General features: G+C 41.0%; 1 protein-coding gene across 2 annotated transcripts in view; it reads left to right on the top strand.

Moving 5' to 3' along the window:
* Nucleotides 1-26,825, top strand: part of LOC122798704 (zinc finger protein 260-like) — a 141,659-nt gene that overhangs the window by 52,909 nt on the left and 61,925 nt on the right. For both annotated transcript variants that reach the window (XM_044067799.1, XM_044067800.1), the window contains exon 3: nt 22,718-22,840. In XM_044067799.1, the coding sequence (XP_043923734.1) occupies nt 22,718-22,840 (123 nt within the window). The remainder of the gene's footprint in view (nt 1-22,717; nt 22,841-26,825) is intronic.

Raw genomic sequence — 26,825 nt, 5'->3', positions numbered from 1 at the left:
TCTTTTTCTTGCAGATTTCATCTGTCCATTTGGACTTGTAATAAATATTCTCTGTATGCGTTTTCAAATGTTTTCTGATATGCTGTATCCAGTGTGGTTGCAATATTCAGATGTCCACGTATCTACCAGGAAAGTCCATCTCAACAAATACTGCAGTACCAAGCAAGTACTTCACTTTGGCACTATTAAGAAATGGTTCCTTAGTCTTTCATGTGCCACGGACTAGGCTCCCACCAACATATTAAACAAAAAAAAGGCTTGCAGCAGCTTATAGAATTCCTCTGGCTTTCCTGTATATGTAGGATAAATCCAATACAGACTCTTTGCAGTTCCTTCTTCAGAAAAATAGGCTTTTCTTCTACACCTTGACTGCCTTCTACATCTACACAAAGTGCCCAGGATTCATCCAAAAAACCCTCTGCAATTAGAGATAATCAAATCAGTCTTAAAGAATAGCCTTAATGTACAGGCTGAGACAGCTGTATCTCATTACCTTCAGTACCAGTGTCCTGCTTGGTGGCTCTGTATTTGCTTTTTATCACATTCCCACTAGTGTACGTCACATCCTATGTGAACTAGTTGCATGCCTTTCTTTTCTTTTAAACAAGAAACATTTTTATGAAATTACCACTTTTGAGATAGGCAATCATACATTTATATAAATGAAAACAAACCATGTTGACTTAATCTTAGTTGCAAGCATTTTACAACACCAATGGTACTGACATAATTTTAGTTGCAAACATTATACATTACTTATAATCTACCCAGTCATTGTCGGTCAATGACATACCTAATTCATATCCTGCCTTCTTTTAACCCTCATTCCTCCTCTGTATCTGATGTTCCCACAATTCCCATTCATGGCTTTCTTCTCCTGTGCTCCTCCTAGTGTTTAGTATCGGCCTAATAGTCATGATGTCACACATGATTTGTGAAAACACAACCTGTTACTAATAGAAGGCCTCTGTGTTTGATATTTAATAAGAAATCCTCCCCCCACCTCTCCAAACTACTGGAGAAATATGTACATCACCAGTCTCTTCAACATCTACTCCTACATTAACAATTTATCCTCAACTCAGCATGACTTTGAACAGCCCACAATACAACAGCTCTACTGTATTTCTTGAACACTGGTAAAATTGCAAGGCACACTGGTAGGATAGTCTCTCAGTACTATTTTTACAGCTGTCAAAAGCTTTTGACAGTGTTTCCCAATGTCTATCGCAACTCTCCAACCTAGGTTTTCCCCTCCCTCTGTCCAATACTTTACTAGCTGTCTGTCTAACAGGCAGCAATCAATAGTACAACAAAGTACCCTCTTCCCATACTTACCCAACTCCACTGCAGTTCTGCAAGTGTCTGTTATTGGTCTACTTCTTTTTAATGTTTTTGTCAACAACCTTGATAGTTCCACCTGCCATGGATCACTAATTCAGTATGCAGATGTCCTTATTATTATTTGCTTTTCAAATAGTCTATTACACCTTCAGCAGATAACCCAAGTAGCCTTCACCTCTGTCAAAGCATGGCTTAGCAGTTCCCAAGTGTCACTTAACCCTTAGAAATGAAACTTCTCTTTTTTACACATGAAAAAGGAAAGTTTATAACCCTTTCTCAAAACAATACAGAAATCAAAGTTGTCTCCTGTACTAAACTAATAGAAATTATAACTGATGAAAACTTAAAATGTCATTTTCATATTCAAAGTAATATGAAAACAACACATAAAAAACTAGGAATGTTATACAGGTATAAACATTTTCTAAATACCTCTACCAAAACTAACCTTGCCACCACCTACCTCTTACCTTCACTTCTCTGTAGAGCACCTATTTTTTCCAAACTTCGTATCACTAAAATAAAAACTTGAATAATGAAAACCAATAAAAAATGGCAAAACAATTACTACCAAATAAGTAAAAATTAATAGTTTGTCTCTCCACATGGGGTGAAAGTAAAAAAATAATTTATTGTTCAATAATACCATAAGCGCTTTCATCCCTTCAAAGAGACTTCATCAGATAACCCGTCACACTGCTGCCATTCTTTATATACATACTTTCCTTACTTCATCAGATAACCCATCACACTGCTGCCATTCTTTATATACATACTTTCCTTACTTCATCAGATAACCCATCACACTGCTGCCATTCTTTATATACATACTTTCCTTACTTCATCAGATAACCCATCACACTGCTGCCATTCTTTATATACATACTTTCCTTACTTCATCAGATAACCCATCACACTGCTGCCATTCTTTATATACATACTTTCCTTACTTCATCAGATAACCCATCACACTGCTGCCATTCTTTATATACATACTTTCCTTACTTCATCAGATAACCCATCACACTGCTGCCATTCTTTATATACATACTTTCCTTACTTCATCAGATAACCCGTCACACTGCTGCCATTCTTTATATACATACTTTCCTTACTTCATCAGATAACCCGTCACACTGCTGCCATTCTTTATATACATACTTTCCTTACTTCATCAGATAACCCGTCACACTGCTGCCATTCTTTATATACATACTTTCCTTACTTCATCAGATAACCCGTCACACTGCTGCCATTCTTTATATACATACTTTCCTTACTTCATCAGATAACCCATCACACTGCTGCCATTCTTTATATACATACTTTCCTTACTTCATCAGATAACCCATCACACTGCTGCCATTCTTTATATACATACTTTCCTTACTTCATCAGATAACCCATCACACTGCTGCCATTCTTTATATACATACTTTCCTTACTTCATCAGATAACCCATCACACTGCTGCCATTCTTTATATACATACTTTCCTTACTTCATCAGATAACCCATCACACTGCTGCCATTCTTTATATACATACTTTCCTTACTTCATCAGATAACCCATCACACTGCTGCCATTCTTTATATACATACTTTCCTTACTTCATCAGATAACCCATCACACTGCTGCCATTCTTTATATACATACTTTCCTTACTTCATCAGATAACCCATCACACTGCTGCCATTCTTTATATACATACTTTCCTTACTTCATCAGATAACCCGTCACACTGCTGCCATTCTTTATATACATACTTTCCTTACTTCATCAGATAACCCGTCACACTGCTGCCATTCTTTATATACATACTTTCCTTACTTCATCAGATAACCTATCACACTGCTGCCATTCTTTATATACATACTTTCCTTACTTCATCAGATAACCCGTCACACTGCTGCCATTCTTTATATACATACTTTCCTTACTTCATCAGATAACCCGTCACACTGCTGCCATTCTTTATATACATACTTTCCTTACTTCATCAGATAACCCGTCACACTGCTGCCATTCTTTATATACATACTTTCCTTACTTCATCAGATAACCCATCACACTGCTGCCATTCTTTATATACATACTTTCCTTACTTCATCAGATAACCCGTCACACTGCTGCCATTCTTTATATACATACTTTCCTTACTTCATCAGATAACCCATCACACTGCTGCCATTCTTTATATACATACTTTCCTTACTTCATCAGATAACCCATCACACTGCTGCCATTCTTTATATACATACTTTCCTTACTTCATCAGATAACCCATCACACTGCTGCCATTCTTTATATACATACTTTCCTTACTTCATCAGATAACCCATCACACTGCTGCCATTCTTTATATACATACTTTCCTTACTTCATCAGATAACCCATCACACTGCTGCCATTCTTTATATACATATTTTCCTTACTTCATCAGATAACCCATCACACTGCTGCCATTCTTTATATACATACTTACCTTACTTCATCAGATAACCCGTCACACTGCTGCCATTCTTTATATACATATTTTCCTTACTTTATCAGATAACCCATCACACTGCTGCCATTCTTTATATACATACTTTCCTTACTTCATCAGATAATCCATCACACTGCTGCCATTCTTTATATACATACTTTCCTTACTTCATCAGATAATCCATCACACTGCTGCCATTCTTTATATACATACTTTCCTTACTTCATCAGATAACCCATCACACTGCTGCCATTCTTTATATACATACTTTCCTTACTTCATCAGATAACCCATCACACTGCTGCCATTCTTTATATACATACTTTCCTTACTTCATCAGATAACCCATCACACTGCTGCCATTCTTTATATACTTTGGCTAACAAAGTTTGAAGATGACTGCAAACTTGGAGCCATAATTGAAACTCCTAATGATGTGGACAAACTACAAAAGGGCCTCAATGAGACAGATACCTGGTGTCAAAGCCATGGCCTGAAGCTCAATGCCAAAAAGTGTATTGTCATCCCCTTTGGTAAAAACTCTGTACCCATGAACTACCACATAGCTGGTAGTCTACTTAATGCCGAAAATGTGGGACACAGGTGGACAGTAGTCTCTTCTTTGATAATCACATCGCCACAGTGGTCATGAAATCCTTCTACATGGCTCATCTCATCACAAAAGGTTTCTCATCCAGAAAAAGAGAGGTCATTGTTGCCCTGTACTCATCACTTATTAGACCCATTATAGAGTACAATGCCCCTTTTGGTATGTACCTCACAAGACATCTACAACAACTGGAAAGGCCACAGAAATACCTCACAAAGAGGATTACCAGCCTCAAACAGATGCCCTATGCAGACCGTCTCAAAAAACTACAGCTTTACTCCATTGCATATCGCCTACTCAGGGGCGATCCCTGCCTAACATACAAAGCTATGTCAAACCCAGAGCTGTTGGACATGCTCCACTTAAAGAAATCCCAATCCCTCCAAGCTACACGCTCTAGGGACCTAAACTTTGTCACCACAATAAACAGAACATGCTGGAGGGATAGATTCCTGTCCCAGAGACTTCCCATACTCTTGAACAGACTACCTATCTATGTCAAACAGAGCTCCTCATTAGCACTCTTCAAGAAAAATCTTGATGATTGGATGGGAAATGGGAAATTCACCCCAGAGATCACTTCTGTGGCTCTGCTCGACAGGGGCACAGGAAAATAATTTTCTTGGGTGGCGAAAGCCAGGGTACATTTTTTGGCTAGGCTTGTATGGGCCCTAGGGCCGATAGCCTAGTACCTACCTATGAACCCATTATAGAGTACAATGCCCCCTTTGGTATGTACCTCACAAGACATCTACAACAACTGGAAAGACCATAGAAATACCTCACAAAGAGGATTACTGGCCTCAAACAGATGCCCTATGCAGACCGTCTCAAAAAACTACAGCTTTACTCCATTGCATATCGCCTACTCAGGGGCGATCCCTGCCTAACATACAAAGCTATGTCAAACCCAGAGCTGTTGGACATGCTCCACTTAAAGAAATCCCAATCCCCCCTAGCTACACGCTCTAGGGACCTAAACCTTGTCACCACAATAAATAGAACATGCTGGAGGGATAGATTCCTGTCCCAGAGACTTCCCATACTCTGGAATAAACTACCTGTCTATATCAAACAAAGCTCCTCATTAGCACTCTTCAAGAAAAATCTTGATGATTGGATGGGAAATGTGAAATTCACCCCAGGGATCACTTCTGTGGCTCTGCTCGACAGGGGCACAGGAAAATAATTTTCTTGGGTGGCGAAAGCCAGGGTACATTTTTTGGCTAGGTTTATATAGGCCCTAGGGCCAATAGCCTAGTACCTACCTATGAACCTATATACATACTTTCCTTATTACAAATAATTAAAGAATCAATTAATTATGTAAACTTTCCACCATCCTTAAAGGGCCATATCTCAATTAACCATTCCACTTGTTTTTCTTATTTGCTGTGTGAATGTTACACAAACCTTGTTCAGCTTTTGTAAAAAAATAGTTAAAATAAAATAGACTGTGTAAAAAAGATTGTGTAAAAGATTATTATGTAAAAAAAAAATCTCCCTCACCAACCCCCCCAGTTTCCTATTAAAAACTTTAATGTAAATTTGTAAATATATTTAAGTTCCAAATTCTGCTTTTTCTTTAAATATTGGGATTATGGAAATTTGATCATTAAGGCCAGGAGGGAACGTGGCATTTAACCTTTTTTCCACAGTCTCCTTTACACAAACTTTTAAACTAAATTATGGGTGTGTTCCTCTTTCCTTATTTGATATCGCCCATTCTGAACTTCCTTATGTCATGAATCTCACTTCTTCCAACTCCTAAATTAACATTCCTTTTCTCCTATCTTCCTATTTGCTGTTTGTAACATTCTTCTGTAACTTCTTCCTAATTTAATACAAGCTATTCTGTCATCTGCTGAAGCTTTTAATTACTACTTTCTCACATGTATACTTTATACTGCATTACTCTTACAATGAGATCATCTTCCTCATTTATACTGATCTGGTATTGAACCCAGGACTAACGTTGTGCACCTTGTACTGCTACTTATGATTTGTCTTCCACAACTTAAATATTTTATAATAATGTAATCAGTTTTACCTGAATTTGAACCCAGGACTAACTTGTGCACCTTGTACTGCCACTTATGATTTATCTTCCACAACATAAATATTTTTGTAATAATGCAATCAGTCTTACCTGAACTGTGCATTTAAAACGTCACTAGTCATTTGACATCTTCTACAATGTAAATATTCTTGTAATAATATAGTCAGTTTTACATTAACTGTACATTTATAGGTTCATAGGTAGGTACTAGGCTATCAGCCCAAGGTCCTAAGTAAGCCTAGCCAACAAGGTTCCTTGGCTTATGCCACCAAAGAAAGTTATTTTCCTGTGCCACTGTCAGGCAGAGCCACAGAAGTGATCCCGTGGTGTATTTCCTATTTCCAAATCACTCCTCAAGATTTTTCTTGAAGAGTGCTAATGAGGAACTTTGCTTGACATAGATGGGTAGCTTGTTCCAGAGTATGGAAAGTCTCTAGGACAGGAATCTATCCCTCCAACATGTCCTGTTTATTGTGGTGACAAGGTTTAGGTCCCTAGAGCATGTAGCTCGGAGGGATTGAGATTTCTTTAGGTGTAGCATGTCAGGTCTATATTAGATATTCATAGGTTCATAGGTTCATACTAGGCTATCTGCCCAAGGGCATTTATAAGCCTAGCCCATAGTTATGTGGCTTTCGCCACCCCTTTAGTTTGAATAAAAACTATGCCTATCATTTTGCTGTGCCTCTGTCAAGCAGTGACACTGAAGTAATCCCTGGGGTATATCTGCAATCTCCCATCCATTGGTCAAGATTCCTCTTGAACAAGGCCAGAGAGGTGCTCTGCCTCACATGTACCGGGATTTTGTTCCACAGCATAGGGAGTCTCTGGGTGATGAATCTGTCCCTCCAGCACGTTCTATTTATAACCGTGTCAAGGTTTAAGTCTCCGCCTTGTGGTTCTGAGGGATCTAGATTTTTGAGGTGAAGCATATTCATCAAATCTGGGTTTGACATGGCCTTATATGTCAGGCACAGGTCACCTCTGAGCAAGCGGTATGAGACTGAATAGAGTTGGAGTTCTTTCAGTCGGGCAGCATAAGACATATTTTTGAGACCCTTTATCCTTTTGGTGAGGAACTTTTGGGGCCTTTCAAGCTGCAGCAGGTGTCTGGTCAGATACATTCGAACGGGCATTGTACTCAATCATAGGTCTAATGAGTGATGAGTACAGGGGGACGATGACCTCCGTTGATCTAGATGTGAATCCCTTCATGATCAGGTGGGCGATATAGAAGGTTTTCCTAACTACTTTAGCAACACGAGTGTCAAACGAAAGGCTACTGTCAACCTGGGTCCCCAGATCCCTGATGACTTTTTCTGTGCTCAGTGGATTGCCACCTATATGGTAGCTAGGGGTAACCTTGTTTTTCCCGAAGGGTATGACTATGCATTTTTTGGCGTTTAACTTCAGGACATGGCACTGGCACCAGTTATCCGCTTCTGTGAGGCCCTTCTGGAGGATATCTGTGTCAGATGTGTTTTCGACTATGGCCCAGTTTGCAGTCATCTGCAAACTTTGTCAGCCATAACCCTCCTGTGTTTGCTTGTACTTCAGAAAAGTAGATGCCGAACAAGAGTGGACCCAGGACTGAGCCCTGTGGGACACCACTTGTGACAGGCTTTGAGTCTGACATGGCTCCAGCAACTCTGACCCTGTGGGTTCTGTCACTTAGCCAGTTTGCAACTCATCTTGTGATGTATGGGTTTACATTCAAGCTGATGAGTTTTTCGATGATACCTGAGTGGGGTATTGTGTCAAGGCCTTTGCCAGGTCGAGGTAGGCTGTATGGACTGCCTTTCCTCATCAATGGCCTTGGTGACTGTCTCGAAAAAGTCAACCAAGTTTAAGAGGCAGGATCTGCCTTTGACAAAGCCAAACTGGGTTGGATCCAAAGTCTGCAAGTTCCCTATGTCTTTATTTATGAGTTCCATTATGATCCTCTCCATGGCTTTGCAGATAAGGCTTGTCAAGCTAATGGGCGGTAATTTCCAGGGTCTGTGGAGGCACCGCCCTTATGAAGTGGGACCACAGTCGCCGCGCCACTCCTTGGGTGCGTATCCTGAGGTGAGGCTAAGATTAAACAGCTGTCCTAACTGTGGGTTTAATTCCTCGTTGAGTTCGTGAAGCACACAGCCGGGACACCATCCGGTCCCATGGATGCTGTGTTTTTGCCTTAGTGAGGGCAGTTCTCACCTGGGCGTTGGAGATGTTTGGGGGCTACAATCCTCTGGAATAGATATCTCTCCTTTTGGGAGTTTGCACTGAACCTGTCAGCCAGTATATTGGCAATGTGTGTAGGTTCAGTAATTTTCACATCATTTTGAACTAATTCTGAGCATATCTGGGAGTTTCCTCCTAGGTTTCTAACATAGCTAAAGAAGGCCTTATGATTGTCTTTAGAGTCCTTGGCGATTTTTCTCTCAAAATTTGCCTTGGATGATTTTATGAGAGCTCTTAGTTTTTACTTATAATGATCAAAGGTGTCTTACCTTTCAAGGATTTTGCTCTATCTTGTAGTAGCTTCCTCCTTTTGTTGTAGAGCTTGTTTATGGCTGGGGTCCACCAGACTGGACGCTTGCCTTTGGTACAGAGAGTCTTAGTTTTGTTTGGGATTGCCTGATCCATGCAGTCCTGTAGGTGCTGGTAGAAGGCATTTGTAAGTGATTCAGTGGTTTGAGTAATGTTTACCACTGGCTCAGGGGCCTTAAAGGAGACCACACTAGTTTTAGAAGTGTGAAATCGGCTTTTGAGAAGTTTTTCACTGTGGTCTTTTTGTTTCAGGTGGGGCGGATGAGGACCTCCAGCGAGATTAGTTTATGATCTGATCTCACCAGTGAGGGGTATACTTCGGTGTTGAACATTTTGATCCCATGTTCGTGATGATGAGATCAAATATGTTTTCTCCTCTTGTGGGGATGGTGACTAGTTGTTCCATGGCATTTGAGTTTATGAACTCCAGGAATCTTTGGTTTAGAGTGTTTGGGCTTGAGTAGTGTTCCCAGTCTATATTAGGGTAGTTGAAGTCACCTAGTATGATGGTGTTTGGAGATACATTTATCCCCTCCAATGTTTTCAGGAAGGCCATGTGAGGTTCCTGAGTTTGAGAGGGTGGCCTGTAACATGCTACAAATTGCAGAGCAGTCTTGCCTATGGTTAATTGCACCTGGATGGTCTCCGATGCATCGTGCGTTGCCACCAACCTTGAGGTGTGGGTGTCCTTTATGAATATGGACACCCCCCCTCCTTTCTTGGTGTTGTCCGGATTTTGGGGCCGGAATGCATGATATGAGGTGAAACCTGTTAGTGCTGGGGTGCTCTCAGGAGCCTTGAACCAGGTTTCTGTCACAGCACAGACATCGATGTTCTCCATATTGAGAAGGGCCTCGAGTGCATCTTGAGATTGAGACTTCTGGCATTGAGCAGCATTACCCTTAGTTTTTTCCTTTTGGTGTTCTAGGGTGGTAGGTTTAGAATTTGAGCCTTGCCTAAAAAGGCAATATGGGGTGGCAAGAGCCTTTGCCAATATCCGGAAGCCCAGGGTGACAGGTGCAAGCTGTCCCTTGGCAGCGTGGCTTGTCCAGCATGTCATCCCAGGCAGACAGACATTGGATCCCTGTGAATGACACCAGAATTTAAGCCAATTATTAAAGCTGATCATCTTATCACTGTATTGTGGCATCATTCTAGGTGAAGGTAGGATACTGCTCAAGGTCAGGGTCATACCTGCCTGGGCTACATAATCAGAGAGCTCCTCGATGTCCCTTTTCATGTAGTCTAAGGAGGTACGTCGCAGGTCGTTGACACCAACGTGGACAATGACTGAGTCGTACTTGTACCTGCTGTTGAGAGACCTGAGTGCTTGCGTTATGTGGCGGATTCTAGCGCCCGACAGGCAGCTTACTGTGACCTTCTCTTTACTCAGTCTGGTGAGCGGGACGTCAGTGTGTCTGACTATGGAATCACCAATGACAAGTGTGTCTGGCATTTTGTTTGGCCTTAAGGGCTGTGACTGTTTGACACTCTGACTGTGTGGTCTATGTGTTGCATGTGTTGGGTCGTGAGGTGGTAGTTGTTTGGGTGTCTGCTTTGGTGGCCTCTGCTGTTTTGGTAAATTTTTGATCAGAGCCTCCGAGTATGTCTTTGTGTGAGTATGTGTATGATTTGAAGTTGTGATGGTACCATGTGTGACTGGGTATGTATTGTGTGTGGTTACCTTCTCCTCCTGTCCCCGTTTAAATGTTTGAATCACTAAAGAACAAACTTTAGTAATCAAATGCTTAAATGTTTGAACATCTATAAAAATAACATTTAAAAAAAAAAAGAAAAAGTAAAGGGTTTAAGCAGGGGGCAAGCCCCCCTGCACCCCCCACACCCCCCGCTACTTAAATATACCAACTCCAAGATCACACTTCAGTGCGCTACAGTGCGGAAATGGAAAATTTCCCATTTCTTACACTATAATGCAGTCTTGGAGTTGGTATATTTAAGTAGCGGGGGGTGTGGGGGGTGCAGGGGGGCTTGCCCCCTGCTTACACCCTTTAGTTGTTCTATTTTTTTTTCTTTTTTTCCTGGATGAGAACCCTTTTCTGATGCGGTGTGCCACATAGAAAGACTTCCTGACTACTTTGGCGATGTGGGTATCAAAGGAGAGACTACTGTCCGCCTGAGTCCCAAGGTCTCTTATCACACATTGGGTGTTAAGTAGACTGCTGCCTATGTGGTAGTTCATGGGTACAGAGTTTTTACCAAAAGGGATGACAATGCACTTTTTGGCATTGAGCTTGAGGCCATGGCTCTGACACCAGGCATCTGTCTCAGTGAGGCCCTTCTGTAGGGTGTCCACATCATTTGGGGACTCGACTGTGGCTCCTAGTTTGCAGTAATCTGCGAACTTTGTTAGCCAGAGGCATTCTGTGTTAGCCTGTGCTTCAGAGAAGTAGATACCAAACAGGAGAGGTCCCAGGACTGAACCCTGTGGTACACCACTTGTCACTGGTTTGGTCAGATTTGGAGTCTGCAACTTTTACAGTGTGGGTTCTGCCAGTGAGCCAGTTGGCAACCCATCTTGTGATGTAGGGATTTATTCCTAGTTTAGTGAGTTTAGCTATAATTCTAGAATGGGGGATAGTGTTGAAAGCCTTGGCGAGGTCAAGATAGGCTGTGCGAACCATCTTACCCTTGTCTACGGCTTTGGTGACTGCCTCAAAGGTTCAGGAGGAATGATCTGCCTTTCACAAACCCAAACTGGGTGGGGTCCAGAGTTTGGAGGTTGCCAATGTCTTTGTTTATGAGTTCCATGATGATACGTTCCATGGCCTTGCAGACCAGGCTCGTCAGGCTAATAGGGTGATAGTTCCCAGGATCAGTGGTGGCTCTCCCTTTGTGGAGTGGGATAACTGTTGCTGTACACCATTCAGTGGGCACAACGCCTGATGTGAGGCTATGATTGTCCATGGTGCTTAGGTGGGGAACCAGTTCATTCTGAAGTTCATGTAAAAGGCAGCCTGGGATGATGTTCTTCGTGTTTCACTGTTGCAGTCATCCCATTTGGGTTATCTGCTTGCAGTAGCCCTCAGCCAGCCTGATTATCGAAGTCTTCGGTCCTGCATCGGTTGCTGTCTCATCTTCCATGATGTCAGACTCAGGGGTGTAAAGCATGCAGCTGACGCCATTACACCAGTCTTTCTTGCCATGTGGTGCCTGAAGCAGAAGTAGTTCGCAAGTGCCGGTCGGCCAACTCCTGAAATTTTGGTTTTCGAGTTTCAGAACCGAAGTCTTCAATTAAAAGCTAAGTACACTATTGGGGAAACTTTTTCTTGCTCTAAACCGATATCAGTAAAAGTCAGTATTTGTATTTCTTGTGGAAAGCAAATACCTCCTAAAAATTTTCATTCGTACTGTATTCCTTGCCTAGGCCCTGACCACAACGTACCTTGCTGCCGGTTTTGTGCCTTATTTAAACAACAAACTATTCATCGTCGGTATATTTACACTTCAAAATATTTTGGCACTTGGTTCAATTATCAAGATATGTCCTTGGTAAGCCATCCGACTACTGATATTCTGAAAAACTGCAAAGATAAAGACAGAGACAGGCTTCCTAGGTCCAAAGCTGCCAACGACGCTTTTCCTAAGCTAGTCGTCAGTTCGCCGGTACTCAGTGAGGTGCTTTTGCAGCCCCTGATACCCGCTACTTCAGATTCTCAGGCATCTACTGAGACCCATTCGGAGTCCGGTATGCAGCAAGATGCTTCAACTGTGGAACCTGCGGATTTCTCTTCCTTGGATGGGTCCAGAGCGCCTGTGCAGGCACCGGCTTCTGAGGGTGTATTCAGGCCTACTGACTTGCATATTAAACCAACACCATCTTCTTCTACAAGGTCTAAAACTCGAACCGTGCCTAGAAAAATGACGCCCAGACCGCATGGTCAGACCTCTATGCCTAAAAAAACAAATGATAAGAATGGCTGAAGACCTTATTACTTTAATCAGGGGAAGCCAACGTTACCCCTCTAAGAGACCTAGGACTGAGTTTGCTTATGATACTTCTGACCAGGATTCTGAAATTTCTGTTTCCTCTGATGACCAGGATTTACCCTTATCTACCTATGAGGATCCTGATGCAGAGGATTCTATTCCCTCTGCTCCCCCCCCCCCCCCAGAGGATTTCTCTTTTGGTGAAACCTTGCATACTCTTAGGGAGCATTTCTGCTGGGAAAGCTAGGATTACTCTGATTCTAAAAAGAGGCTTAGGGATTTCTTACTCCTGCCTCAGCACAGGCCTTAAGCTATCCCCCCTGTATTAGACATTGCTGATGATGCCTTTTTGGAATCTAGCTTGGCCCCTGACTCTTTATCTCCCGCTCCCAGAAAACCTGAGATATTACAGGGTTCCTGACTCTCACAAGTTCCTTTTTAAAAATCCTATTGGTGATCCTGAGACTATTTCACAGGGACCCAAGGGCATTAAGGCTACTACTGCCAAAATTCTTACCCCCTCTGATAGAGATTCCAAGGCCCTGGATAGATGGGGTAAGAAGGTATACACTTCTGCAACCTTGGCTATTAGGGCCTTAAACTGCCAGTTTCATATATTAAAGTATCAACAGCATATTATTGGATTGCTAAACAGAAAATTATGTTGATTTCTGACTGTGCCAAAAATAAGGATTTGCAGGATTTAATGCATTCTACTGAACAAGTAGGATTCACTAGAGGCACCTTGCAGGGCTGCTGTCACTGGGTCTATACTTAGAAGGCATGCTTGGCTTAAGGAGCAATCTTTGCCAGATCATGTTAAAGCTAAATTGCTGGATGCTCCCTTATATCAGGAACGCCAGTTTGGCAGCAAAGCAGAAGAAGTAATTAAAAACATGGAGGAAAAAGCTAAATCTATGCAAACTGTTAAAGATTTCCTACACGTACAGCCTCCAAGATTTAGTAGGCATTGGCCCTGTAAGAATTGGTCTTTTCCTGCCTCTTCCAGGCCTTCTCAGCCCAAACCCAGAACCAGCAGAACACCCAGACTTCAATCCCAGGGTGTTCACAGGACTAAGCAGTGGGGGGCTTCCACTTCAAAATCAGGGAGTAGTAAGACTCCCCCCTATGGTAAATTGTCTCAATGAATTAACTTTAAAACTTCCAAGCACTTCTCAACTGACTGCTCCTTTAGGGGGAAAGATTGCTCTGCAGGCAAAAAAAAAATGGGAACTCATTACCCAGGACAAATGGGTTTTAAATATAGTTTCCCAAGGATACAGATTTCACTTCCACACATTACCAACTCCATATGGTTGGCCAGATCTATCCCCAAATCAGTGGGCAGAGGCTCAAAAGCAAGTACTCTCTCTCAAGTATAAGGGCTATTCAAACTGTCCCAGAAGAGGAAAAGGGACAAGGTTTCTACTCATTACTTTTCCTGGTACCCAGAAAAGACAACTCATGGCGTCCTATCCTGGGCCTTTCTATCTTAAACACCTTTTTCGTGATTCCAAAATTCAAGATGCTAACCCTTCACCAGTTGCTTCCTATGCTAGGCAAGGATGCCTGGTTGGCAACACTGAATCTAAAGGAAGCCTACCTGCACATCCCAATCAGGGAATCTTGCAGAAGATACCTACGCTTCAAAGCAGGCTACATGCACTATCAGTTCTCTGCACTGCCCTTTGGCTTATCTTCTGGGCCCAGGCTATTCACAAAGTACCTAGCTCCAGTCATTGCTTTTTGCAGGCAAAGAAATATTCAAATATACCCATACCTGGACGACTGTCTAATTCAAGCCGAAAGCCAGGACATACTTTTGAATCATCTAGCATTTGTACAAAAGGTGCTAACTTATCTGGGGTACACCATAAACAAAAAGAAATCACATCTTGTACCCTGCCAACAAATTATATTCCAGGGAGCAAGCTTGAACACAACTTCCCAGATGGCTTTCCTCATGCCAGAGAAGCAAATAAATTTGACAACTTCCTTCATACTAATGGCCACAAAAAACCTGCTATCTGCAAGGCAAATACTGCAAGCTTTCGGGGTTCATGGCCTCCTGCATTCTCCTAATTCCATATGCAAGACTGCATTTGAGGAAACTACAATGGTATCTAAAAAGCCTATGGTGTCAACATTCTCAGGATCTAGAAGCAATGATTCCTATCATACCTTGTCTACAGTTAAGAGTTCCTTTGGTGGGCAGAGGCCTACCACCAAAACAGGGGACTGCCATTCATTCTACCCCCTGCTGCCCAAACCCTAACAATGGATGCATCAGACTATGAATGGGGGGCTCACCTGGCAGGGAAGTGCATTCAGGGCAAATGGAACCCAAGTCAAATGCACCTGCATAACAATCAAAAAGAAATGTTAGCTGTATAGAATGCTCTGCCAGCCTTCAAGGACCACATTCTTCCAGGACAATTAATGGTAAAGATGGACAACCCCACTGTTATGTGGTACATAAACAAGCAGGGGGGTACCCATTCATACCCCCTCTGCAGACTAGCCATGGCTCTATGGAACACAGCTTTGAGCTACCAAATGCATCTACAGGCTCAGTTCCTGCCAGGAAAGCTAAATACACTGGCAGACGAACTAGGCAGAAATCTCATGGACCCACACAAGTGGAAAATGGAACCAAAGACTTTCAACATGTTGATAAACAAATAGGGGAGCCCAGCTATAGACCTGTTTGCCTCCCCCCAGAACTATCAATTGGACAAGTTCTGCACAAGGACTCCCCACAAACAAACTTGGAAAGTGGATGCCCTGCCCTTCAACTGGAAAAATCTATCGGTTTATGCCTTTCCTCTTCTGCCTCTCCTCTCCAAGGTACTACTAAAAACCAAACAGGACAAACCAAGGATGATACTGATTGCACCAGACTGGCCACACCAACACTGGTACCCGCTCTTGCGCAGTGTGTCACTGCTGGCTGCATGGCACCTGCCTCAGACCCCTACTCTGCTTTCCCAGCAGGAGGGCCAGATTCTGCATCCTCAGCTTCAAATCCAGAACCTGGCAGCCTGGCTAATTACCTAATCTCTCTGTTACCATCCCTCAGTAAACAAGTGTTGGATGTCATTTTGGAGGCAAGGAGGCCTAACACTAGAAAATCTTATGCTGAAAAATGGAAAAGATTCTGTTCCTGGAACCAAGCTCAAAGGATGGGCACAGCAGCGCCCAATTTACCTCAGATTCTTCAGTACTTAACTGAGATGCTTCACAAGGGCCTTTTTTTTCCTCCATCAAAATGCATGCCTCAGCCATTTCAGCTCATTACAACACAGAACCACCCCTCTTCTCTCACCCACTGCTCAAGCAGTTCCTCAGAGGAGCCAAAAACTTAAGACCACCCAGGAGAGCCCCAACTCCAGCCTGGGACCTTAACTTTGTATTGGAAAAACTCACTCTACCTCCTTTTGAGCCAGCTGCAAGTGCAGAGTTAAAATTCCTTTCTTGGAAACAGCCTTCCTCGTAGCAATCACTTCAGCAAGAAGGGTATCTGAATTACAGGCCCTTATGGCAGTGGAGCCTTTCATCACCTTTCATGAGGACAGGGTGTCCCTCAGGACCAATCCCTCCTTCATGCCCAAGGTGGTATCCAGTGTGGCCCTTAATCAGTCCATTCATTTGCCAACCTTCTTTTCTAATCCACAGAACAAAGTGGAATGGATACTGCATTCCTTAGATGTGCACAGACAACTTAGATTTTACTTGGACAGGACTAAACCTCAAAGGAAGTCTGAACAACTGCTGGTGGCATTTGCTGCAGGGGCAGAGGGGGAGGTCGTTTCAAAGCAAACCATTTCAAAATGGATAGGCCATTGCATTCATTTCTGTTATAAGCACCATGGAAAACCTACCCCACAGGGGATAAGACCACACTCAACCAGGGCTGCATCTACCTCTACAGCCTTTCTCAGAGGTGTCCCTACCAGGGACATCCTAGAAGCTGCTACCTGGAGTTCTATACATACTTTCACCAAGCATTACCATTTGCCAATTTTCTCTAAATTCAGAGCTGGCTTTGCCACTGCAGTCTTGCAGGGCATTATAGCTGTTCCAAATGCAATCTAAATTCCTCCTCCCATCCTTAGCTTTGGGAACCTACCCAAATGTGATGACTGCAACAGTGAAACACAAAGAACATAGTACAGTTGTGTACACTTACCATAAATGTAGATGTTCAAGTGTATTCACTGTTGCTGTGCTGGTTACCCTCCCTCCAGCCCCCTGACTTCTTTTGGCTATACCTCTATTCTCCTTTACTATGCTTAAAAGCTTTTTGGTGTATTTGCTTTTTTGTTGGAGGTATAACCTTGCATATATATATTTAATTGCTTCCCATTAGGGGGACACCTGACATCTGGGGCAAGAAAAACTGATGTAATGGCGTCGGCTGCATGCTTTTCTACCCATGACTACCTGACATCATGGAAGATACGACAGCAACCGACGGAGGACCCAAGACTTTGCTAATCAGGCCGACTGAGGGCTATTGGAAGCAGATAACCCAAATGTGATGACTGCAACAGTGAGTACACTTGGACATCTACATTTATGGTAAGTGTGCAGAACTATACATTGTCCAGTTGCATGGATGCTGTGTTTTTGGATTTAGAGAGTGCAGCTTTTACCTGCGTAGTTGTGATTACAGGGACTCTGCATTCATCCTGTATAGATACGTGCCCTTTAAGGGTGAGGGGGGTAAAGTTAGCAGTGAACCTATCTGCCAGGATGTTGGCAATATCAGTTGGTTCTGTAATTTTCATGCAGTTGTGCTGTAACTCAGAGCAGATCTGGGTGTTGCTATTGAGATTCTTGACATAGCTATTGAATGCTTTGTGGTTGTCCTTAGGATCAGTGGTGATTTTGTTTTCATGGACTTATAAGGGATCTCAGCTTCTTACTGAGGCTGAATAGGGAGCTCCTCCACTCATGGGATTTTACTCTCTTTTGCAACAGTTTCTTCCTTCTGTTGTACAGTTTGTTTATGGCAGGGGACCACCACATTGGATTCCTTTTTTTGGAGGATAGCATCTTGCTTCTGTTTGGGATAGCACGATCCATGCACTTGGAAGTGCTTATAGAGTGCATAAGTGTAGGATTCAGCAGTCGTAACTGTATTGCCCATCTGCATGGGTGTCATGATGTTTGCCACTTCTGTCTTCAGCATGAAGTTGGCTTTGGAGAAATTTTTTACCATGGTTTCCTTAATGGGGGATGGGGTGGGATGTGGATATCTAGGGTGATTAGCTTATGGTCGGATCGGACCAACGAGGTGTTGACTTCAGGTGTGGAACACCGGTCACTCATGTTGGTAATGACTAGGTCTAAGATATTGTTGCCCCTGGTGGGGGTGTGGATAAGTTGATCCAGGGCATTGTAATTTATGAATTCCAGAAAGCGTTGAGTGAAGGAGTTGGTACATGAGTAGTTTTCCCAGTTAATGGTGGGGTAGTTGAAATCGCCCATTATTAGGGTGTTTGGTTGAACCCTAATATGTTCCAGTATATCAAGAAAAGAGGAGTGGGAATCCTGGGGCATGGTGGGGGATCTGTAGCAAGCTACAATTTGGATTACAGTTTTGCTCAGAGTTAATTGCACTTGGCTAACCTCAGATGCATTATGCTGAGCAACTAGCGTGGAGGTGTGGATATCCTTAATGAATATGGACACACCTCCGCCTTTGGTGCTCCGGTCCAGATTACATGGCTGAGAAGTGTGGTATGAGTTGTAGCCTGGTAGTGCAGGAGTGCTGTCTGGAGCCTTGAACCAGATCTCAGTCACTGCACAGATATCAATGTTCTCCATTTTAAGGAGTGCCTCTAGTGAGTGCATTTTGAGATTTAGACTTTTAGCATTGAGTAGCATTACCCTCAGTTTTTGCTTGCCTGTTTCTGTTATGGTGGTGAATTTGTCATTTGAACCTTGCATAAAAAGGCACTATAGGAGTAGCAAGAGCCTTAGACAGCATCCGGAATCCCAGGGGCGACAGATGCAGGCCATCTCTAGCAAAGCATCGTGGTCTGTCGACCATGTTGTCCCAGGCAGACCACTACTGGATCCCCTTAGAATGACACCAGAAGCTTATCCAATTGTTGAAGTCAATCATTTTGTCCTTGTACTGCGGTATCATTCTGGGCGATGGCAGAATGCTACTCGGGGCTAGGGTCATACCTGCCTGGTCTACAAGATTGGAGAGCTCTTCCATGTCTCTCTTCATGTAGTCCAGAGAGGTACTTCTCAGGTCATTCACACCAACATGGACAATGACAAAGTCATATTTGTACTTGTTGTGAAGTGACTTGAGTGCGTTGTTATGTGGCGGATCCTGGCACCCGACAGGCAGCTGACAGTAACCTTTTCCTTGTTTAGCCTGGTCAGTGGGATATCAGTGTGCCTGACTATAGAGTCACCTATGACTAGTGTGTTGGGTATGTTATTTTGCCTTATGGGCTGTGGTTGAGTGGCACACTGAGTCTGTGGCTGATGTGTCATTTGGGTTGTGTTGGGGGTGGAGGTTGCTTGTGTTTCTGCTTTGGAGGTCTCTGTTGCTTGAGCAGATTATTATTGTGAGCCTCCACAAATGTTTTTGTTTCTATGTGTGGATTTTGGTGGTGTAGATTTAGTGGGACTATGTGATGTCTGGTGGTGTACTGTGGTGGTGGTGCTGCGGTAGCATTGTCGCCTCACAGTAAGACGCTGTCCGGTTCGATTTGCAGCTAGAGCATCTTCTGTGTGGAGACATGCGTGAATGGGCGTATCTTCGTTGAAGGTTGTGTGTCAGGGCCGGCAACTCGGCACATAAAAATCTACTGCCAATCATTAGCGGACCGGAGTTCCGCTGTGGCAACCCCTAACCGGGAAAAGCAGAAAGACACAACAACATGTGATGTGTGGTGTGGTGCAAGTACTTGCCTTCTCCTCTTGACTGTCAAGTTCAATCTTGGGTGGCGAGAGCTTTACCTCTAGTTTGGCTAGATAAGTGCATCCCTCACAGGTTGTAGTGTTGGGTGGTAGGAGGAGAGGGTTGTCTGTGTACATGAGGCAATTGCTACATTGCCCCAAGATGCCCAGATTCATCACTCAACCTTCCTCATTACCTTGAGGAAAACAGTTTTTGTACTTAATTTCCTCACGTGCTTAGAGAAAAACATCTCTTGTACTCACTTTCGTGCTGTAATAATTTGAAGCTTATTTAGTGCTTACAACTATTTCTGAACAAGTGCTGAGCATGAATAAGCAAATTCAAGTGCTAAAACTAAGAATCTGTATCTGGACTAGGCTAGTTACAGGAAATAAACCAGTGCAAATGCGGGCTTTTAAATCAAAAAGTTGAGAGATGGAAAAATTGCCCATAAGCTAGTAGGCTTCCCTCCAACAAAGAAAGGCTTGGGGGACTCAGAAGCTTACAAATAGTCCTGGATACAGCAAATCTGTATCTGGACTAGACTAGTTACAGGAAAGGTAGCAAACAAGTGCAAACGCGAGCTTTTAAACCAGAAGTTGAAAGAGCTTGAAAAACTGCCCAAACGGCCAATAAACTACAATTTCTGGGCCAGAAACCACTCCTCTTGTGGTAGATAGGCTAAATTGTGCTTACCACTCCCACTGATAACCTAGAGGGCTTCCCACCAACACAGAAAGGCTGGGGGGGGGGGGCTCAGAAGCTTACATACAGTCCTGGATACAGCAGATCTGTATCTGGACTACACTAGTTACAGGAAAGGTAGAAAACAGGTTTAGAGTTTGTTTTTTTTACAGACAAGCAGCTAAAACAACACTAAAAACAATTCAAGTGCAGTGCAATTTATTCAAAATGTATTCCGAACTGAATTCATTTATTGCTTTAATCAACTCTGAACAGTTAAAAAGTGCCAAAAATATACTTCTCAGCTGAGAAGTACACTCAGTCAGAACACAGGGAGATTCTAGCAAAAAGTTTTATTTATTTATTTATTTTTTTAGTAAGTGGAAAGGGAGAAAGGAGGAGCAGAAGATAATTCAAGCTTAACAAACTAAGTGGGTTGGCCTTCTCAAATGTTCTCGCTGTAAAAGGTAAAATGAGCTAATGACACTAGACTTGGGGGAGTGTTCCAGATGAAATTTACAGTAGGGGCGGGCAACTGCAACGTCACCAAGTACAGCACAGTAAAAATTAAGTTGCAAAAAGTTTACTTACCATTTTGGAATAGATTCCAACTCTGCTCACAGGCAGAAGATCTATCAGCTTTGCACCAGTACACAGAAATGTGAAACAGTTGTATCAGCTGTATATATTATTATATAAATGATGTACTTTGGAGCTTTTCTTCCTAGGAATTTTAGATGTAGTCCGACTTTCCCAGGAAACTAATATCTATAAATAATAAATAAAATAAATACTTAGCTTGGTAATCTTTGCATGTCTTTACACATTTTACACAATTGTTGCTTTAATTATTGCATTTACCAATGTGTTTGTAGATGCTTTTTGTTGTGTACATGGAATATTCACAAGCCCAGATGTTAACTCCTATATAGTAATAGTATATAGCAGTTCATCTTAATTTAATTGCATGTGGTTCTGTTTCAGTGGTGTTGACAATATGTATGTCACTTGTATGCATTTTCATATGTTAACTCTAAATTTTTCCTGTTTCTGATTTTTTTCTGACTAAGATTGCAGTGAAAAGGTTCCTAGGACCAGAGCACCTAAAAGAAATAAACTGAAATAAAAAAAAATTGTACAGTTTTCCAATGTCTTACCAAATCGTGTTAAGGTGATAGGGGATTTTTAGCTCTAAAATATGTATCAGGAATGCATTTCCTGCAAGTGACATGACTGCACATTGTCAAACTGCATGTATACATCCCTGAAAGGTAAGCTTTGATGGTCTACAACTTGGTGTTATTTAAAAAAAAAAAAAAAAAAAAAACTTGCATTTCTTCACAAGGTTAATTACAGATTGCAAGATGGAACACAGAACATTGAATTGTAGGATAGCAAGTGTTGTTGTAGTTGTATCTTTCGGCTTTTCCCGGTTAGGGGTCGCCACAGCGGAACTCCGGTCCGCTAATGATTGGCAGTAGATTTTTACGTACCGAGTTGCCAGCCCTGATGTACAACCTTCAACGAAGGTACGCCCATTCACGCATGTCTCCACACAGAAGACGCTTTAGCTGAGAATCGAACAGGACAACGTCTTATTGTGAGGCGACAACATAGGATAGCAAGTGTACTTGTGTTTATTTCTTCATTCAGTTTAATCACTTGTGCATTGCCTTACTCTCTGCTCATTCTGTTCAGACTTTCTGATCTTTTTTTTGTTTGCCTTGTGTTTATTTATTCTTCACTGCATTTACCCAGTTAAAGCAATAAAACAGAGAAAGAGATGGGGCAAGAGAATTTATTCATGAGTACAGACAGAAATTAATATTTCTGAAATTCAGTGTTGGGAAAACAGTGCTGAAATAACATTCATATAGAAAAAGCAAAATGGGTAAGTATGTGGGAAAGTTTCTGTCTTTTTAAGTTACATGGCCTGGCACTAGTCATTGCAAATGACAGGACAATGGAGCAACAGTAAATTACTATAGAACACAGCCGTTTGACTGCAGAAGTAACCAGTCTTTGTCCATGGTTGATAACTAAGTTGTTTGCCTAACAGCTAGGTAGGAATAAACCAGTATAAATATAGTGTAAACTTCTGTAACAATGCCTGATTATTTTCAGGTTACAACATACCAGTGGACCAACTGTGGTTATTTATTAAGAAACATGAGACAATTCTACCTGGTGACCGTGAAGCAGGAAAGATGGTTCAACAAAAGCAGCTTCCTGATAACAGTACTGACAGTAAGTACATGATCAGTTAATTACAGTTTTCAGTTCTTCCCCTGTTTTTGTCTAACAGTAAACTAAGAAATCAAAATAGGTAAAGGATGAATGGAGTGCATCAGTCTAGCAAAAAAACTCTTAAATTAGTTGAATAAGAATGTCCCTGAAATATAACAAGTACATCAGTTTCATCAAAGCTGCTGGTTTCATTTTCAGAACATGGTGGGTTACTAAAAGCTGAGCAGGTGCAATACTGCAAAACATGGTGGGGTACTGAAGGCTGAGCATGTGCAGTACTGCAGAACATGGTGTGGTACTGAAGGTTGAGCATGTGCAGTACTGCAAAACATGGTGGGGTACTGAAGGCTGAGTATGTGCAATACTGCAAAACATGGTGGGTTACTGAAGGCTGAGCATGTGCAGTACTGCAGAACATGATGTGGTACTGAAGGCTGAGCATGTGCAGTACTGCAGAACATGATGTGGTACTGAAGGCTGAGCATGTGCAGTACTACAGAACATGATGTGGTACTGAAGGCTGAGCATGTGCAGTACTGCAGAACATGGTTGGGATACTGAATGGGGCAAGCAGTACTCATGAATAGGTTATTCAGTTAATATACCTCAGATTCTGTGTATGTGCTTCCACCCTAAGTTAACAACTTCAAAAGAAACTAAGCATATGAGATATGGCAGATATAGGAGATGTAGATTGAGTGGTGAATATTTAATACATTGTACAATGACTGAAGCTGTGGATGATTTTAATGCACTGGTTGTATGGGTAGATCCAGCTTTGAGTTTTTCTTATCATATTACCCAATTAGTTAATGATAGTTATAAACTATTGGCTGTATAAAAATATTTGTAAACATAGTAATTAAATGATGGAATCATTGTTTATAAGTGATATTATGTCTAAAATAGAATATGGAATAATAATAATATGGAAACCTTATGAGAAAAGTAGTAAATTGGAAAGAGAATTATGGAAATATAACAAGAACTTGTATGGAAGTGAAAGTTTAAGTTATTAAATATTAAAATATTTGAACTTGAACAGTGTCTTATACAGATATTTAAGAAGAGGCCTATATAGGTAAATAGGGCTTTCAGAAAAGGTTAAGTCTGGGAATGCGTGGGTTTATTAAAGAGTAGTAGGGAAGCATAAAATAACATGTGTAGGAGTTTATATAAGAGAGAGATGTGCAATGTGATTCTTTGAATAAGTAACTGATTCCTGAAATAGACTATCAAATTATGTTTAAGCAAGCACTAGTTTGATATTTTTGGCACAAATTTTAGCCTACTACCCTTGGCATGAAAGCTGTGTGAAGGCTATTTAAATAGTCCAAAAACAAACACAACCAAAGCCACTAAAGGATGGTCTAATATAAATTTGTGAAACTAAAAGCAAAAAAAAGACCATTCAGCAGGGCTGTAGAAAAATCAGTTTAATAACATATAAAAAGTGTTGGTAAACGCTTTCACGCAAAGATGGTGCTTCCTCAGACCAAATAAAACATTGCATTGTAAATGCTTATTTATAATTGCATTAAATTATATCCATTATTTAAATAAGTCACGTGATTTTAACATTGGCTTTAAATAAGTCACGTGATTTTAACATTGGCTTTAAAGAAACCATTTTATTTAAGCCTGTGCCTTTATCAGCTTGTAAATCTAAAATCCATTTTAATTCCAAACATTCAGTTTTGTTTATTTCATCACCCCCTCTCAAATTCAAATGCATTAATTGCAATACAAAGAACTTAAAAACATGCCTATTTCCATAACTATTTACATGGTGAGCTAAAGCATTGGACTGTTTTTTCTTCTTTATATAATAATGATGCTTGGGGATTTGCTCTCAAAATGAGTGATTTGTTTTGCCTACATAAAAGGATGAACAAAAATACATGTAGCTAAACACACTAAATTTGAACTTTTACAGTCTGCATAAAATTTCAAGTCGGAACACTGACCAGTTTCCAGATGTCTGAGCATAGAAATAAATAAAATAAAATTACATGCACTGCAGCTATTACATGGGAAGGTCCCAGGACACTCAAAAATTTTTTCCACATTACTGGGTTGGCTGTAGCATAATTGGCATTTTATAGACTTTGACGTGAAAGTGCCTGCCAACATTTTTTTATATATTATTAAATTGATTGTTCTTCTTTATTGCTTTTATTTTCACAAATTTGTATTAGACCATCCTTTATTCAGTTTGGTTGTGTTTGTTTTTGGATTTTGATTGTGTTGCAACCGAGTGAAGCACGACTGAATGAGGAGCTATAGAATTGAATATAATCCAGTGGAAGTAGAAATTCGTGCACGTTCCGACCATTTACATCATATTATGAATGTAGAAGGTAATCCATTTCTCATGATGCATTTGAATGACATCTTAGAACCTGAATCAAATAGAAATGCATTTGATACAAGTAGTTTTATATATATATATATCCTCTCTCTCTCTCTATATATATATATATATATATATATATGTGTATATATATATATATATATATATATATATATATATAAGAGATGTATATGTATGATGTGTAAAGGATCCTTTAAAGTAAACTTTTCAAGTTTAAAAGGCTGCAGTGGCAGTGACTCCACTTTGAGGCATGTATACATTCAAAGGTATTCCCAAGTGGATGGCTTACACTTAAGATGCCTACATATGGGAATACTTTTACGTTTTAATTATATGAGACATTTAATTGACTTTATTGCTCCCACTGAAGCATATATATCGTATGAAATTAATGTTTTAATTAAAGAACACTCTCTTATCTAATTTCACAAATGAGTCAGTGAAACAGAAACTTGACTTAGTTTTTGACAGTGCTGCTGCATATGACATTAGATTACAAACAGCTAAACACAAGAAGCTGTTATGGGATATGTCTGATTTTTAGAAAGGACATATTTTTTCTTGGCCGGAAACAGAGAATAAGTTATTTCTAATGATACAGTAGCACAAGTAGCTCTATCAGAAGAAGCGCGTGATGCACCTAGAATGACAACTATTGCTGAAGTGCCAATTGAATGGAATGTACAAGATGATATATACATACAGTATCAGATTCCTCTTTATCATTCACTGTTCTACAAGAACCGGTGCAGTCAAAAGGTATGGTGAGACTGGGGCAGTCCAAAAGTCCAGGGATGAGAGGTCAGAAAAGAGCAAGAACCCCCGTGCAGAAAAACGTAGGCATATATACATGCAACAAGGTGCTGAGAGCTTAGTATACAATATTTTTTGTACTTTGACATTGGATCAAGTGAACGTGTTAAAGTTTGCTCTTTATTCATGCTACTAGATCTAATATGGCTGACGTTTTAATTGACTTGAAGTTATTTCTAAGAAATCTTACATTGAAAATTTTATTCCCCACTACTCTGAATAATTCTTTATTTAGGAAACCCAGCACCTTTATGCCTATGCAGCATCCTCTTTTTCAAGAGTTTTTAAAATCTTGTGAAAATGATGTGTTTGATGTCTTATCAAGTAGACACAAGATGAATGAAGCAATAGGACATAGAGAATTACGCTAACATAATTCCTTTGAGATTCATCCAGCTGACAAGAGGGAAGCTGTGAATATTATGGATAGACAATTTTACTTGTATCAAATGAATGAAATACTTTCCGAGAATGCTACTTGTATTAATTTGCATAAATGTCAAGTGAATGAGTTGATAAAACATGTCAGAACGTGTGTGTTTGATTTACATATGAATAGTTTGATTACATCTGAATTAGATAAATATTCTCAGGTTGATTCTCCTTTTAGTTTGTGTTATATGGACTTCGCAAAAAAAATTATCGAACTTTACATAACCCCCCATGAGACTGATTGCTTCTAGTCGAGGCTGGTTTTCTGAACCCCTTTCTATTTTTCCTAAAGTTATTAAGACCATGGATAGATTTGATTAAAATTGTGTTAAGAGATGCTACGCATTTTGTCTCAAGTCTATACGA

The sequence above is a fragment of the Protopterus annectens genome, chromosome 3.part1 (assembly GCF_019279795.1).
Source record: "Protopterus annectens isolate FY-2018-M chromosome 3.part1, PAN1.0, whole genome shotgun sequence".
Classification (NCBI taxonomy): domain Eukaryota; kingdom Metazoa; phylum Chordata; order Ceratodontiformes; family Protopteridae; genus Protopterus; species Protopterus annectens.
The sequence above is the reverse complement of the archived record's forward strand: the minus strand, read 5'-3'. Positions and strand labels throughout refer to the sequence as shown.